The sequence below is a fragment of the Suncus etruscus genome, chromosome 4 (assembly GCF_024139225.1).
Source record: "Suncus etruscus isolate mSunEtr1 chromosome 4, mSunEtr1.pri.cur, whole genome shotgun sequence".
NCBI lineage: Eukaryota > Metazoa > Chordata > Mammalia > Eulipotyphla > Soricidae > Suncus > Suncus etruscus.
In genome coordinates this window covers 66023115-66041636 of record NC_064851.1, presented here as the reverse complement: position 1 = coordinate 66041636, position 18522 = coordinate 66023115, and the positions used below count along the sequence as shown (strand labels likewise).

Genomic DNA, 18522 nt, shown 5'->3' with positions numbered 1-18522 from the left:
GCTCACTCATATCCCTCAACAATATTAAGGGGAAAGAAAGGAAAATAAGATAAAAATAGTTAAACATTTACTGTTAGATTAAGTATTCTGAGATAACAATAAAACTTTCATATACTGTATTTGAATTGCTCCTTAAGTGAACATGGCTGATACTCCTCACACAATGTCTATAGTTCCTATATCTCATTGTTACTGGGAAGATTCAATGATATGAATATAAACAACAGTTTGGTCAACAACCTGATGAGTAACAGAACTCAACAATAAGACAATATATAAAATTATAAAACAATGGTTAGGATGAAAAGAAATTAAACTTGGGAAGAAAAGGAATAGTATTTTTCTACTTACTAATATAATATATTCCACAATGATTTTAGTATTAAATTGCATACATGTACTATTTTAATATTTATTTTCATTGTAGTTATAGTGCTATAATAATACAAGTAAAAATTCTATCAATGAAGAAAATAGGAGAATCCTAGTACGGAAAATCTGTTCTTAACATTCTATAAAATTAAAGTGGTTCACAGCTACATCAGCTGTCTAAGATGGTCTGAATCTCTTTCTATAATTCTATAAGAATTTCTACAATTCTATAATTATAATTCTATACTTCTTGGTCCACTTCAAATATCCAATATTCATATAAAGGTATGCAATGTTGTTGTGAAGATGGAAGGAGAAACAGTGAATGTTAAAGATTGGGCAAAATATTTTCTTCTCCTTTCTTAATAGCTTCTAAAACATTTTCAATTGTTCATGATTATTTATGTAACTAGAAAATAAAATTTAGAGTTAGTATCCTTCCCATGTCATCTCTCTTGCACCTTGTATTGAATTCAGTTCTGGTTGCAAAACTGTTTTACTGCCTGTGGGGAGGGACATGTGATAGGGTATGGAGATTTAGGGTAGAGGAAAGATTTGCTTCTGTAATAGAACATTAGAGCAATTGCTACCCTCTGAGAAGCTTCTTAGTTTGTGTCCTAGAAATTTCTACCACCACAGGCCACATACAACAATCCTGTTGCCCTGTCACTGGGACTTCAAACCATGACTATAGGGGAAAAGAATAATGGATTTATAAACAAGAAACAAGTTTACTTACCTGGATGAGATAATGAGAACATAAATTCAGAAGTTCCAAAAGCTGTAGATGACTGCCAGCTGCCAACACATCCTGGATCACATCTGGCTCCAACAAAATCTATTTTGTTTTTAAATTAAAAACAAAAAATATACACAATAATCAGTCCCTTCAAAAATTAATATACCTAATATAAAGAATATGGATGCTTAATATACTATATAAGAATACCAACTGATAGTTAACTATGGAAGCTAATTTTTTTCTATTCTAATCAGGAAGTTGAGATCTTCACTCTAAATGCTAAATTCTCATTTCTAATATTAAGTTTCTGTGTAGTTTTTGCCCTTCTACATGTTAAATAGGAGAATGTGAACAATTGCAAATAACAATGAGTCTAAAAATTCAGTGTGTGATGAATATAATTTTATAAAGCAAAACACTGAATTTGGATCTTTCAATGTATATTTCAGAAATTTCTCATTAGTAGATCATAGAGACTATGAATAAATATTTTAAGGAATAAGTATTTTAAGGAATGTTTTATTGTAAAATAAGATTTAATCCATTTCACTTTTTATTTTGTTCTGTTTGTTTTGTGTTTTTTTTGAGGGTTACATCTGGAGGTGCTCAAGGCTCTGTGCTCAAGGTCACTATGGTCATGCTCCAGAGAACTTATACAGTATTGGGATTAATTTGGGATCAGCTTTGTACAAAGCAAGTGACTTATCTGCTCTACAATTTAACTCTCCAGCCCTTCCACAACTCTTGAGCTGCTAAATAGGGTTGGAGAAATATACTGACATGTTAAACAAAATTTACTTTCCATGCCTGATGGCTAGGTCAGAAATTCCTTTACTGTTGGCCCTGACAGTCCAAACCATTTCCTAAGCTCAGTAGTGTCAAAAGTCTAGTCTCAAAATCAGCAATGTTAGTATTACCTGGAACTGGTGAAAACTGTAAGTTTCCCCCTCCTGCAAATTGGGTATTTCAGCAGACCTGATTGAATCGAGTACTTCTAGACTAAGTCCAGCAGCTGCTGTTTTAACAAGGTGCCCTAGTACTTACAAATAACTACTTATTCTTCTGCAAGAAAGCAGTATAGTTCATTCTCTCAATATATTCAAACTGCAACGTAAATTATCTTTTTACCTGATCCCTGACTCTCAATTATGTCTCAGTCCCCCCTCTTTATTCTACTTTATCTTAATAGTATATACCATTTTTTTTTTTTGGTTTTGGGCCACACCCAATGACGCTCAAGGGCCACTCCTGGCCATGCGCTCAAAAATCACTCCTGGTTTGGAGGACCATATGGGACACCAGGGATCAAACTCAGGTCCATCCAGGTTCAGCAGTGTGCAAGGCAAACACCCTACTATTGCTATTGCTCTGGCCTCTAGTATTTACTAACTTTTTGTTTTGTTTTGTTTTGGTTTGGTTTTTGGTTTTTGGGCCACACCCGGTGGTGCTCAGGGGTTACTCCTGGCTGTCTGCTCAGAAATAGCTCCTGGCAGGCACGGGGGACCATATGGGACACCGGGATTCGAACCAACCACCTTTGGTCCTGGATCGGCTGCTTACAAGGCAAACGCCACTGTGCTATCTCTCCGGGCCCAATATTTACTAACTTTTAATAGTGCATTTTGTCTTGATTCTTCTGCTTCTTCATACACAAAGGACAATAGGACTGACCTCTTTGTTTCTCTAGTAGATATAAAAATTTCAGAACATAGGTGACACTCAATACTAACAAATTTATTTACAATAAATGACAAATTAGTTTGTCACTATAAGTATTTTTAAATTCAAATGTGCTCACTTTGGCAGCACATATACTAAAATTGGAACAATACAGAGAGGATTAGCATGGCCCCTGCGCAAGGATGACATGCAAATTCATGAAGCATTCCATATTTAAAAAAATTAAATAAATTCAAATGTACTTTTATCAATTAAACTAAAGTATGAGGAAAGAGGAAAAACTATGCATTATGTTGTTGAACTAGTAAAGAAAAAACATAAGCAGAATATCAACATTTATCTTCTAGAAATTCTTTTTAGCTTCTTTCTAAGGAGTGCAAGGAGAAAGCAGAATTTCTTCGACTCCTCCAATAGAAAGTCTCTGACATACGGAAAATGACTGCGGCTCCCAATGCAAGAGGAAGGATGTAATATGTATTCTCACAGAAGAGGCCTTGCCTAAGGTGCAAAACAGGGAATAGAGGGCTTAGAAATGTTAGTTTTAACCTTTAAATTCTGTCACTTGTGCTCATTTCACAATCTGGCATTCATGATAACTTCCAACTCTCGGTCATGCCAGACACAAAGAAAGATATCACAGAGAAACATGAAGAGCATTCCTGAGTAGGAAGGAATAGCACAGCTAGCTGTCCAGCTGGCTCACTTTTCTAAATCTGCATGAGAAAAACCCTTATATGATAGTACCTTAAAGATAACCCCTCCCCATAGCTATAATTTTTCCTTATTATCTCATTATAAAGTGAGTTTAAAAAAAAAACAAAATGGCAATTTAGGGGATTAGAGAGATAGTATTAGTACATCAGGTAAGGCCCTGGCCTTGAATGCAGCTGTCCAAGGTTCAATCACTGGCATTACATATAATTTCTCCGAGTCCACCAGGAGTAATCTTTGAATCCTAGAGCCAGGAATAAGTCCTGATTACCAGAGTTGTAACCATTAAAAAAGGGGGGGGGGCTATAGCATAGAAAACCTCTAAGTGTTTTTAAGAGATACACCTTGGAAGGAAAAATAGGCCACCAGAAAAGCTGGGTTTTACTTACAGAAAGAGAATCAAGATTTGCCCCATTTTTTTAGTCTTTTGAATTCAGTTCTGTTAATCTTTGGTGACTGGTTGTCCTAATATATTTTCTCTATAAGGTATGTTATTGGTCAGGAATACACACAAAGTTTTCTTATCAACTGCCTATAAGAACTGGCTAACAAGGAAAGAGATTTCAAGCATGCTAGTTGAGTTTAAGTACTGCAAAGCATTTGCTAATTATATTTAAGCCTTTCAGAGGGAGAAGTCTTGTATTTAAGCCTTTAAGTAAAGATTCATTGTCTTGTATTTAAAACAGAACAGGAGAATCACCATGAAAATGACAGGAAAGGAGGAGACCCTTGAAAGTTCACAGCACAATGATAGTGGATTAGGAAAAAGTGGTAGTGTCCAAATATATACAGTTTATCAACTGGACTTAGCTCAGGATATAGCATCAATTGCAGATAGAGCAAAATGTCTTTAGATCAATACAGATCAAGAAATCGAAAGTGACAAAAATCAAGTGGCCCAGAATGCAGAGGAGAAGGTGAAGATGGGACAGATATAGTCTCTTTCCTCAGGCAAAAGAATAAAAGGGTATGAACTTGAAAGTACAGAGCTAAAAATGTGTCCATTTTATTGATTGCAACATCTCATCAACAGTTTGTGGAAGGCTAGGTCCTGTGAATTGAATGAAGAGAAAGAGGTACAGAGCTGACTCTTGTCACAAATGCTGAATAAAACTCTATATTTAGTTGGAAATGAACTACACTGATTGGTATTCAAGGATCATTCCTAGAGGTGCTCAGGGAATTGAACCATGGTTGGTCACATGAGAGGCAAGCGTCTTATCCCTGCAATCTCTTTCTTCTGACCTGTCTTCTCTCATTTATTTCTTTTCCCTTTTGTATACATCTTAATTATTAAATTAGCTGCTTAGGACTGTGTTTTCTTTCCTTTTTTTTTTTTTTAACAATCTTGGCAACTCTGAGCAGTGTCTCTCTCTCTTTTTTTTTTTTTTTTTTTTTTGCATTTTCCCACCTATGCCCCATCTTCAAAAGCTATCATCCTCATGTCTTACTTTAGGAGACTTTTTTCCTCATAATAGTATCTTTATTTAAGCAGTATTTTTGTAGTTGGGTTTCAGTTGTAGAAAAGAATATCCCCTTCACCAGTGCAGCTTTTCTACCACCAATGCCCCCCATCTCACTCCCCCCCTGCCAATATTGGAGACAGGTATTCTACTTCTCTCACTCATTACCATTGCTATGATAGTTGTTAATGTAGTTATTTCTCTAACTGCACATACCACACTTTGTGGTAAGCTTCATATTGTCTTTGGGTATTATTACAATAATATCTTTTATTTTTCTTAAATCCCATAGATGAGTGAGACTATTCTGTGTCTATCTCTCTCCCTCTTACTTATTTCACTCAGTATAATAGTTTCCATGTCCATTCATGTATAGGAAACTTTCATAAATTTATTTTTCCTGATGGCTGCACAGTATTCCATTGTGTATATGTTCTACAGTTTCTTTAGACACTCATCGGTTGTCAGGCATCTCGGTTGTTTCCAAATTCTGGCTATTGTAAATAGTGCTGCAATGAATATAGCTGTGCATAAGGCATTTTTGTATTGTGTTTTCGTGTTCCTAGGGTATAGCCCTAGGAGTAATAGTATAGCTGGATCACATAATAGCTCAATTTCCAGTTTTTCAAGGAATCTCCATTTTGTTATCTATAAAGGCTGGACTAGATGGTATTCCCACCATCAGTGGGAATGTCTTTCTTTACACGACTCTGCTAGGACTGATTGTTCTTGTTGTTTCTGTGTGTGTGTGTGTGTGTGTGTGTGTGTGTGTGTGTATTACAGTCTCTGTGATGGAAGAAGGTAACTCATTGTTATTTTGATTTGCATCTCCCAGATGTGGATGTGGAGCTCTTTTTTATGTGCCTTTTGGAAATTTGTATTTCTTCTTTGAGGAAGTGTCTGTTCATTTTTTCTCTGCACTTTTGAGGAGTTTATTTTTTTTTCTTGTTAAGTTCTGTCAGTACCTTGTATATCTTAGATATTAGCCCTTTTTCTGATGAGTATTGGGTGAATAGTTTCTCCCATTCTGTGGCCTTTGTATTCATTATTTTCTTTAAAGTGCAGAAGCTTCTCAGTTTAATATAGTCCCATTTATTTATCTCCACTTCCACTTGTTTGGACAGTGATATGTTTTTAGGAGACTTTTAAAGTGCTTACTTTGGGGGTTGTGACTAGAACAACTAGAATTGTACACATTAAAGTCAGATAACTAAGATCTTTCTTCACTAAATTTACTTATGCATGCAGGACATAGAGATTAAGAAACTGCATATCTGATGTATTGCATTCTATTATAATAAATGATGGATACATTTGCCTTCTTTAAATTTTGCTTCTTGGGATATTTTTCTGAATAGTATGACAATCTTATACTTACTATTTAAGGAAACTGCAAACAACATATATTTTAAATGATAATATATTCAAGATACACAAAACCTTTTCCATTAAGCTCAAGAGAATTCCTATGAAGAATATGAACCATAAAATCTAGCTATGCAAAACTGCCAACAATTTAGTTTTTGTTACAAACCCATCACAATTAGACTTTTCATCCACAAGGTGGCGTAAATGTTTAAAGCAAAAATAATTTTCTAAAATCATAGTATTCCTAAATTATGTACTCAGGCATTATACGTGTTTGAAACAATATTCCAAATTTGTTTTTATAAAAAAAGAAATGAAAATAGTCAAATAAGTAACAGAAAACAGAAATTCTAACTTCCTAATGTCTATCATTTGGTGAAATTATGCATGGATATTTCTGTTGAGATATTCCATCTAAGCAATATTGATAGGATTTCAGTGACTCAGATTCCAGCTCATAAATATAGTTTAAACTTATATTTAGAAATATTCGTAATGTGCTTCCAACCTAATTTCAAATGAAAAGAAGTTCAAGAACTGTTTGAAACAAACTGATTTATAATGGGTGTACATAGCCAATTACAAGTATATTGCTATTTTACATTATTTTAACTTATTCACCCTAATTTAAAATAACTTTTTCAAATTTAAAAACATATGGTCTATTTTAAGCAAACAATCTACTGTTTTCCTACTATCATAATACTTTAGCTTGAGTAACTTTGTATGCATATCTTCAATTCATATGCCTGAATCTTACCCTATCTTCTAGACTTAACTGTAAGTCATGTTCTAAAGATCTGTGCAGAATATCCCTTCATCCAAGTAAAATTAATCTCTTGTGAGTTCAAACTAAATCAGATATCTAAGATTAGGCCACAATTCAAAAGATGATTTTAAGAATTGAGAAGACAGTGTCATACAATTGTGTATATGTAAAGAAAATGGCTTAAAGGAATATGTGATTATTTCTTACAAAACTTGGGTTAGGAAGTTTGAAGTGTCAATAGAAGTGTCAACTTCTTTTATTTTTTGTAGTTGACCAACTTAGTCTGGGATTTTATGGTAAAAAAATGGCTGCATTCTGCAGGCACCCAGTTCATTTTGAGCAGAAAAAGAAAAGGTCAAAATCCAAAATATCAGGCCAGTGGAATATCCTATTAATATGCCATTAATTACCAAAAAAGAAAAGAAAAGAATTATTGGCTTCCTGAAAACTTCACAACTTCCATTATTATTTAATTTGTTAAGATTAGGTCACATTTTTCTAAATAGCCTTGATTTTTCATGAGAAGTGTATTGACACAAATCAATTGGAGTTGCCTTTCAAAAGCAATGAAGAAATAGAAAATGGGTAAGTCAATCAGAATACAATTCATGCCACACAGTACCATTTCAACTTATGGTAAGTCTGCAATAAATTCTATTTTATGAAACAAAGTATTTCTGACTCAAATGAGTTAAGTGATTCATTCATAGCTTGTTCTTACTCTATGAGCACTTGAGAACAGAGCCCATTCTATTCTATGCCCTTTGCTATTTAAGCTGTGAACATCTCTAAAGAAATACATGCACTTTATACAGTAAGGGAATACAATCACGTGCTTCTTTCATTATTTAATTTAAGGACTTACATAAAGGATATAATAAACATTGTAACCAAAAGTTCTACTAATACACCTTAATAAATGTAACCTCTGAGTGATTTTATCTATGCAGTAAATACTTTTGTGTTTTGATTACTGATCCCAGCACAGTACCTTACAGAAACTTCTAAAAGGTATCAATAGCAAATATTTTCTGCCCCAACAGACCACCATCCAGCTCCTCAGTGAAAGACACCCTCTCGGTCCCCATCTCATGCCTCAACAAAGAGCTACAACCAACACACCCACTGACCCATGCTTGGTAGCCCCTCTCGCCCCCATCAAACTATGGACTGTTGCATGATACCAGAATCAGCTTCAGCAAAACCCCTACTTCAAGGACAATATAGGGTTCCATAATGCCACAAGACATGTCTCAAACTCAACTATCACCTGTTGTCTTCAAATACCTTTGTTTTCTTTCTTTTGTTTTTCTTTTTAAACACAGGTTTATTTATCTGTTCTATTTTAATGTATACATATTTTTGCTATCCTTACCATTTTTGGTACTGCTTGGTACTAAAGCCTTGCCTGGGATAAAATGGCAGATCAAAAACGGACTACAGAAATTGTGAGTATAACCAGTCATCCTTACCCAGAATAGCACCAGCAATCCAATATGAAACCATACGTTTTTATATGGGCACAGTAAATAAGGGGAAACCATAGACACAGAAATAAGATCTTATCTTCTAAGGATAAGACCTCACACTTTTTATAACACTAGGGTGCCTCCCATCCTGTCATGTGTCATGTGGATACAATCCAGTCTCCAGGAGATTGGACAGGGGCAGTTCAACTCCAAACCCCAGATCCCAGATGTAGAACTGATACAGCTCCGGGCAACAACTCCAGGAACCAACTCCATTGGGAGAATTATAGCATAGCTCTGGCACTAACTTGTACCAGTTATGATATGACAATGAGGAAATGACAAGTTGACCCAAGACCAAGTTGTCTTATCACCTCACCTAACTCTGGATGGAAACCAGAAGATGTACTGTCTTTTGAACAGTGAAAAAATAAGAGCACCATGTACAGAAAACTGACTTTGACAGCTGCGATTGGGCAGAACTATCCTTGGGACCGATAAGGAAAACCCTGCCCTAGGCTGTAGACCAGAACTCTTATTAAATAAAAAAAAAGGATTTCTTATTGCAGAGGCCCAACGTGGACAACAGAGACTGAGCAGAACCCTTAGATCCATAATATCCCATACTTTGGCTTGGGGACTGAATGAAAATAGGGAGCATCTGATACAGAAGACTGTACACAAAAATGGTGGAACAGAACCATTAGAACCGTAAAGACTCTAACCTAGATCCTGTCCTAGGACCTGTACAAATGCCAAGACCGCTGGATACAGTGGCCTCATTGTCTCACCCACAACTGAGAGGAAAGTTTCCTGGCACCACATACAAAGCCCTTGGGATGAGTTAATGAACACCTATGGAGCCAGGGGTTGATCCCATGATGGTATACTTCAAGGATGGAGAAGCCCTGAATCTCCTAGGCCACGGGAATTCCCATTCTCCCCCAGTGCTTACTGTGTCTATACAAAAAGAAAAAAAAAAGTGGAGGGAACGCCAAACACTACCACTGAAGCACCCCTTCTTTTTCTTATTTTGTTTTGCTTTGGTAGTTTTTGACTTCATTTTCCTTCTTTCCTCCACTTTTCTCTTCCCCTTTCACTCCTGTGGTTATTATTTGGTAATTTTTTTCTCATTAGCCGGGTGCATTTATTTCTTCTTTTTCTCTTTCTTTTTTTGGTAGTTGCGGCCAATTTTTTTCTCTTCCTTTTTTTCTTTTTTCTCTTTTTTCTTTTTTCTTCTTATCCTTTTTATTGCAAACGACAACAGAATAGACAATCTACAACAAGCTATAAAGTGGAGACCAGTTGCACTAGTATTCTGGGGGGCAAGGGAGGGAGGACAACACTGGGGTGGGAGTGCCCCTCATTCATTGTCACTATGTACCATAAATACTGCTGTGAAAAATAAAAATAAATAAATAAAAAACATCATTTTTAATTTATAAAAATACAATCAACTCTTATCTACTAGAATATGGAAAAAAGAGAAATCAGATTTGATTTTTGGAATACTTTTAGTAACACTAAAATCTTTTTTTCTTTTTCTTTTTTTTTGTTTATTTAAACATCTTGATTACAAATATGATTGTGATTAGCTTTCAGTCATGTAAAGAACACCCCCCTTCACCAGTGCAACATTCCCATCACCAATGTCCCAAATCTCCCTCCATCCCACCCTACCCCCACCTGTACTCTAGACCGGCTTTCCAGTTCCCTCATCCATTCACATGATTATGGTAGTTCTCAGTGTAGTTATTTCTATAACTGCACTCACCACTATTTGTGGTGAGCTTCATGAAGTGAACTGGAAGTTCCAGCCCTCCTCTCATTGTCTCTAAGGATTGTTGCAAAAATGACTTTTATTTTTCTTAAAACCCATAGATGAGTGAGACTATTTTACGTCTCTCTCTCTCTCTCTCTCTCTCTCTCTCTCTCTCTCTCTCTCCCTCTGACTTATTTCACTCAGTATGATAGATTCCATGTACATTCATGTATAGGAAAATTTCATGACTTCATCTCTCCTGACAGCTGCATAATATTCCATTGTGTATATGTACCACAGTTTTTTTAACCATTCATCTGTTGAAGGGCATCTTGGTTGTTTCCAGAGCCTGGATATTGTGAATAGTGCTGCAATAAATATAGGTGTGAGGAAGGGGTTTTTGTATTGTGTTCTTGTATTCCTAGGGTATATCCCTAGGAGAATAACACTAAAATCTTAAATATAAAGCAGTAATTGAGATATCCTAGTTAAAAAATTTGAGACATAATAAACAAATCTGGGAATTTAAAGGAGGGAGGAAATATAATTAATAGTTTGTGTTTTTTTAACTATTAAATATGTTTCTTTATAGCATTGCAATGGAATTTTTTTTTGTAAATATTTATTTAAGCACCATGATTACAAGCATGTTTGTAGTGGGGTTTCAGTTATAAACAGAACACCCTCCATCACGAGTGCAACATTCCCACCACTAATGCCCCCCTCCTCCCTCACCCCTGCCTGTATTCCCGACAGGCATTCTACTTCTCTCATTCTTTAATATTGTCATGTTAGTTGTTAGTGTAATTATTTCCCTAACAGAGTTCACCACTCTCTGTGGTGTGGGTTTCTGTAAATACTTGTGGAGGGATAGATTCAGTGCTGAGGAACTACAAAATAATGAGTTTAATACTATTATAAATTGTGATATCTTAATGAAAGCAATTTTTAAAACATCCAACTATTAAAAAAAACTATGCATGCTTTGGTTGTAGAAGAACCTAGTTGACTCCCTGTATTCCTTAAACTCCCCCCAAAGTTAGAAAGAGGTATTAAAATAACAATGAATTTCTATTTTTTCCTTTCACTAGTTTACTCACCATTCTTTCATTAATTTAAAATATTTCAGGCTAACATAACTTGAACTATCTAGTTCCGCCTCTCAAATAGAGGGGGAAGTAAGAGAGAGTACCAGGACCAAACAGATGTATGCGCACTAAGTAGTAAGCTAGACACAAAGGGGACCACTTATTCCGGGAACCCAGATGTGAGATTGGGGAATATGAGATGCAGGGTGGAAAAGGGGGTAGAGGGAGGGCAAATTTGTTGATGGGAATTCCCCTGATTCTATGTAAATATGTACCTAAAATATTACTGTGAAAGATATGTAAGTCAATGTGGTCAAAATAAAAATTTATTATTAAAAAATATCTCAGGTTACATGTAGGTGCATAGATTTCTCTAAGATGCCAAGAAGAAACCTTTGATTACATAAGGACACAAAGATAGCATCACCAACTACATACTGCTCTACAAAAATTCATTTGTTACGATCATTGCTACTTAGAGATAGATTTTTCTAGTAATAACTGTTGCTATTAAAATGAATTCTTTCCATTTTTAGAACATGTAGAATAATGATGGATTAATTATAGCTAGGTGCTCATGGGGAGAGAAGAAAGGAATCAAGTTGAATTACTATGCTGTGGTATAATTCATTCTAGGAGAATGAAGGGAAGAGGGCTTTGTAGAAATGCTTGGATGAAAATGCTTAATGTCAGTAAAGCAAGCCAAGAAATAATTCTTCAAATTGAAAGAGTAGTCCTTTTATACTGTATGAGCAAACTCCACTTTCTTTTGGCTCTTTCTGCATTAACGTTATTCTGGCATTTCAAAGCTCTAAGATCAATAATTCTGTCAGCTAGTCATTTCCAAAATAGTTTCCTTATTATGTTGAAATTAATAAAATATATTAATGAAATGTAAAGATAAATTACATATACTTACATTACTTTTTAAAAAGGCCTAATTATTTGAAAAAGCAGTACAAATTTTTTGATAGCTTCTAAGAGAAAAATAGCAATCCAGGCAATTAAATATAATAAAATATGAAGGTCATTACAAGTTATAAGAAAAGCCAAGTCAATAATTAAAACTTACTATTATAACTAGTGTTCTTTCAAGTATGAACAAATGAGGTTTCATCCCATAGAATTTTATTAATGAAGCTTTCTCCATAGCAGGGCTTATGTCTTACACTGCTAGCATAACTGAAGAAGAGACATTACTGGGCTGGAAAATGATCAAGGACTGCAACTGATACTTTGTCTGTGGGATTTCTAATTCAATCCTGGCATCACACAGTTCTCTTGAACTGTCACGAGAGACCTTGTAATCATTACAGGAACAGCCACCTCCCAGTACTGGGGATGATCCCAATACAATTTTTTTTAAAGAGGGTACATTACTTTAAAATACTAGTGGGGGAGCAGGGAGACACAATTCACAGTAATGGAGTGTATTCTTTGCAGGTATGAAATCCATGTTTGATCCCTGACTCTGTAATGACCACATGCCCCCCAAAACATCGCTACATGTACATACACACCGTGGATCCAAGGACTACTGGGTGATCTTGGTGGCCACTGTTGGAATCTACTAATGGTCAGGCCCAGTATGGGGTGACAGCTGCCTGTGAGAATATGTCAGGACTAGGGCAAAGACCTTGGAATAGCATTCCTGAGATGATTTGGGCCCTGCATATATGGATAAGTTTTCCCCAAGTTATTAGTCAGGTTGGCCTCATCCCAATCATCCCTTCCTTATCTGCCCTTCTTCCTTGGTGGCAGGCAGACATCTGCATTGTTGTTCCCATTCCACTTCTGCCCTCATGATTTGCTCCCTCTTCTTGTTTAACTTCCCCTTTGACTAACCTTGACAGACCTAACTATACCTTCAATTTCTTCAACTGCATTAATAAGGCATTGTTTATTATGTAGCCATTAGTAGTGGGTGAAGAAATAAGGAAGATAGAAAACTTTCTAAAATTACCTCACAAGGTAACAGACACATGTGTAAATACTAAAAATTGGGTTATTATATACATTTCAGATGAAATTAAGCAACAACAACAATAATAGAAATAACAATTTTACTGCTACAACACATGTCAGATATTATTCTAAAGATTTTACTTGAACTGGGCCAGAGCAATAGCACAGCAGTAGGGAATTTGCCTTGCATGTGGCCGATCCAGGACAGACATTGGTTCGATCACTGGCATTCCACATGGTCCCCCTAGCCTACCACGAACAATTTCTGAGCTCAAAGCCAGGAGTAACCCCTGAGCATCACAGGGTATGGCCCAAAAAAGAAAAAAAGGAAAAGAAATTTTACTTGAACTATCTTAGTGTCTACTCTTATGTAAATCCTGTGAAAGTAGGTAGCAGTTGACTCCCAGTTTTTCATAAAATGATACTTAAAAAGGTGTCAGTGATTTGCCCAACTATTGACTAGTCTTTTATTTAAATATTTTATTGTAAAAAAATTTTTTTTGAGAAGAGAAAGGGTTCTTTTCCTTAATAAATTTTCTCCTGATTCAAACCACGAAACACAGTTATAAGGATCATGATTGAGTCTCAGTCATACAATGTCTAACACTCATCCCTTCACCAGTGTACATTTCCCATCACCAATGTCCCCAGTTTCCCTCCTGCCTTCCACTCTGCACTGGCTCTTGCCTGCTTCTATGGAAGACATTTTTCTTTTCTTTCTCTTTCACTTTCTCTCTCAGACTTCCTTTTTTCCCTTTTCGACACAGTGGTTTACAATATCATATGAAGGAGTATCTTATAAAACGCTTTACTTCCTTTTAGCAGCCAGTTAGTTGTCCATTCTGTTAAATTGATGTATTCCTATAGGAATGACAGCCTCAAATAACTAAAGTTGTCTAGAAATTCAAAGCACTATTATTAATATTGAAATTTATAGGGATGTTTTCTCAGTTACCAGGCCTTCTGAAGGAAGGGTAGGAGTGGTGAAGGGTATCTGGATTTGCTCCAAGAAGCCTGGGAGATATCTGACCAAATACTGGTGAACCTAAAGTTTGGTCAGAATGGTGTCCCTGAATAGAATAATAGAGGAGCAGTGAGGCAGAATCATAGACAACAGGGTGATTCGGGGTGATGTGTGCAGCAGGTATGGTTCAGTAGGACAGAGGGTTGGCCCACCATCTCTTCCCTAGATCCCAAGCTTTCTGCTGCATGGCTGGTGTACCCATAATTTTTCATTTTACTTCTCTTTCAAGAAAAGAGTAAATCTATAAAGCTGGCCAGATGTGAACATGGTGATTAAATCTGTAGGCATGGTTACAGCTGCCAGGCTTCCCAGAGAAGGATGATATGGAGGAAGGGTTTCTGCACTTGTTCCAGGCAGTCCTGTAACAAGTGTCCCTAAAAAAATTAATAGAGGAGCAGTGAGGCAGGATCATAGGCAAAATGGTGGTTCTGGGGGATGGATGCAGTAGGCATGGCTTCAGCAGGGTTGGAACTTGACCCACCATATCATTCCAAGATAGCCAGCTTTCTGCTGTGTGACCAGTGTATTCATGATTTACACCTCTTTTGAAAAAAAGAGTGAATCTATTTATCTGACCTGGTGCAAACATTATGACTGAGTTTATGGGCATGGTTATAGCTACCAAGTTTCCTGGAAAAATAAATGATGGGGAAGAATGTCAAAACTTGATCCAAAAAGGGTCTGGTGATATCAGGCCAAATACTAGCATACCTTAAGTTTGGTCAGATTGGTGTCCTCAGGAATCATCTTGAGAACATTTTCCAAAGAAATAAACCAAACATTCCTGAAATTCATATGGGACAATAAATCTCCAGTAATAACTAAAGCTATTTTTGGAAGAATATAGGAGACATCATTTTCCCCAAATTTAAATTGGACTATAAAGCAGTAGTAATTAAAACAGCATGGTGCTGAACTAAAGCTAGATGCTTAGATAAGTAAAATAGGTATGAATATCCTGAGAAAAATTCTCAGATATGTGTTTTTTTTTTGGCCACACCCATTTGATGCTCAGGGGTTACTCCTGGCTAAGCGCTCAGAAATTGCCCCTGGCTTGGGGGGACCATATGGGATGCCGTGGGATAGAACCGCGGTCCTTCCTTGGCTAGCGCTTGCAAGGCAGACACTTTACCTCTAGCGCCAACTCACTGGCCCCATCAGATATATGATCAATTAATCTTTGATAAAAGAGCAAGAAATATGAAATGGAGCAAGGAAAGCTTCTTCAATAACTGTTGATGGAAAAACTGGTCATCAACATACAAAAAAAACCCTCATACTATTTGAACTAAACTGAGGTGAATGATTCCTGGCAAGAGAATAGCAGGGAGGAAAAAAAAAGGGGGAGACTTTTAAGTAGCAGTGAAGGAGCGACTATTGGCTATGGGTAGTATTTGGACTAAAAAAGCACTATTTTGAAATAAACTGAACTGAGTGAGCCCAGACTAGAGCATGGCCAGGAGAAAAGAAAAGGACTCTTGACTAGCAGTGGGAGTAGCTGAAAGCTGTGGTTGATATTTGGAATAAAAAAGTGCCATTTTGGTCTGAACTGAGGTGCTTGAGCTCAAGCAAGGGCATGAATAATCCACTTTGATCAGTCACTGTGCATTTTTTCTCATCAAGAAGCTCCTCTTAACACATAAAAAAGCACCACACTACAAAGGTCACAATGAGAAAACAATTCAGAACCCCACCACACCTTGTAACTAATATGACTAAAGATACTAGTTAGTACTGAAGATTCAACCAACTTCAGCCATCTACATAACCTCTCTAATTAGGACTTTAGGGAGAAAATGTTAAGACTGTTCAAAGAACTCAAAGAAACCATAGAACAGATAGCCACAGTATCAAGACGATATCTGAATAAAAATGAGAAAACTTCAAGCATAAATATCCTCAAAATTAGTGAACAGACAAAAATAGACATTTGGGATAAATATAATAGGAACATAAGAATCATTAGAGTCCCAGAGGGCCAAGAGAAAATCCCTATAAAGAAGCAACAGTCAAAGCCATAATTACTGAGAAATTCCCAGAGATGAAGAATGCTTGCACCCATATTCTGACACCCAATAGTACTAGCTAAAGGAGATGCAAGTAAAATCACCCAAAGGCACATCCTAGTCATAATGACCAAAACATGTATAGAGATAGAATACTGAAAGCAAGATAAAAAAGGAGAAATGACATACAATGAAGCATCCTCAAGAATAACTGCAGATTTATCACAAGCAACTCAAAAGGCCCAAAGGCAGTGGTGGAATATAGTGAAAAAACTCAATGAAATGCAAGCTTCACAAAGAATAAGTCAGTCATCCACTTTTATTCAGATGTGAAGGAAGGATGCACAACTTCACAACAGCATAAGTTTTTATACACAGATAAACAACATCTCAGAAACTATACAGACTCAAAACAACCTTAAAAAGAACCCAACAGTCTACTTTAAGACAAGGCAGACCTCACAAACACACCAAATTTCTACAAAGAGATAACAAATACATGACAATAATCTCTCTCAACATCAATGGACTAAATGGACAATTAAGAGACACAGAGTGGAAAAATGATCAGAAAATTGAATCTAACATTTTATTGCCTGCAAGAAACACTTGTCAATTTTCAGAGCAAACACATACTAAAGGTCAAAGATTGAAGGAAAATCCTTCAAGTAAACAACTCCCTTGAAAATGATGGGGTGGCCATACTGATATTAGACAACACAGACTTTAGGAATGAAATAGTTCTAAGAGACATAGATAGAAATCCTTAATAATCAAGAATGTGTACATCAGTAAAATATAACACTACTAAACATGTATGCACCAATTGAGTGGCCACAAAATACTTAAAACAACTGTGAATAGACCAGAAGAAAAAAAATCAACAGCAACACAATAATAGTGGGAGACATCAAACCCTCCCTGTCATCTATTGATAGATCAACCAGGTTAATATTTAACAAAGATAAACTGGCTCTGAAGGAATTAATGGAAAAGAGTAGCTTAGTAAATACAGATATAGGGCTCTCCAACTCCAGAAGTTGGATACACATTTTTCTCCAATGTGCATGGGACATTCTCCAAGAAAGACCCACAGGTGGAACAAAAAATATACCCCCATAAAATCAAAGATAAATATTGTATAAAATAGTTTCTCATATCATGATTCACTGAAAATAGAAGTAAATTACAGAGATACATAGAAAAAACTTTAACACCTGGAAATTAAAGAGCTCACTACTAAACAACCAGTGGGTAAGAGACCCACTAAATCAAAGAGGACATCAAAAGATTCCTTGAAAAAAACTAGAATGAAGACACAAATTATCAGAATCTGTGGGACACAACAAACACAGTATTAAGAGGAAAATTTATAACTTTGCAAGCAGGAAGAAGGGGCCTACATAATTAACTTAATGGCACAGCTTCTAAAATTGAAGTGATCAACAAAATGGACAAAAATATGAAAATGGAAGAAAATAATAAAGCAGAAATCAACAAATAGGTAATTAAAAAACAATCTGAAAGATCAGTAAAACAAGAGTTATTTCTTTGAAAAATAAACAAGTCTGATAATCCATTAGCAAAACTCACAAAGAAAGAGAAAGAAACTTAATAAAATGAATCAGAAATGAAAAAGGGGAAGATCACTACAGATACTACAGAAATTCAAAGGGTAATCAGAGATTACTTTGAGAAAATCTATGCCACAAAAAATGAGAACCTGGAAGAAATGGATAAATTCTTGGACTCTTAAACCCTTTCAAGGTGAACAAAGATGAACTAGCATATTTGAACAGACCCATCACAATTGAGGAAATTTAAATGGTAATCAAATGTCCTTCCCAAAACAAAAGCACAGGCCCAGATGGATTCAATAATGAATTCTTTTAAACCCTCCGAAAGGACCTACTGCCTATACTTTTCAGGCTCTTACAGAAAATTGAAAAAAAAAAAAAAAAAAGAAACACTGTTTTTTCAAATATTTTTTATGAAACTAATATCAAACTTGATGAACACAGATGCATCAAACAAGATGCAATCCTCAACAAAATCCTAGCAAATAGATACACAGAGAGGAGCAGTTAACTCTAGCAGACGGGG

At 35.9% G+C, this 18522-nt stretch overlaps 1 protein-coding gene and 1 non-coding gene across 3 annotated transcripts in view; one reads left to right on the top strand and one right to left on the bottom strand.

The window, feature by feature from the left end:
* KLHL32 (kelch like family member 32) overlaps positions 1 to 18522 on the bottom strand; it is a 232792-nt gene that overhangs the window by 98321 nt on the left and 115949 nt on the right. For both annotated transcript variants that reach the window (XM_049771331.1, XM_049771332.1), the window contains exon 5: positions 1112 to 1210. In XM_049771331.1, the coding sequence (XP_049627288.1) occupies positions 1112 to 1210 (99 nt within the window). The remainder of the gene's footprint in view (positions 1 to 1111; positions 1211 to 18522) is intronic.
* LOC126008408 (U6 spliceosomal RNA) lies at positions 2905 to 3011 on the top strand. Its single transcript, XR_007495741.1, has one exon. It is a non-coding gene; the product is annotated as a U6 spliceosomal RNA (small nuclear RNA).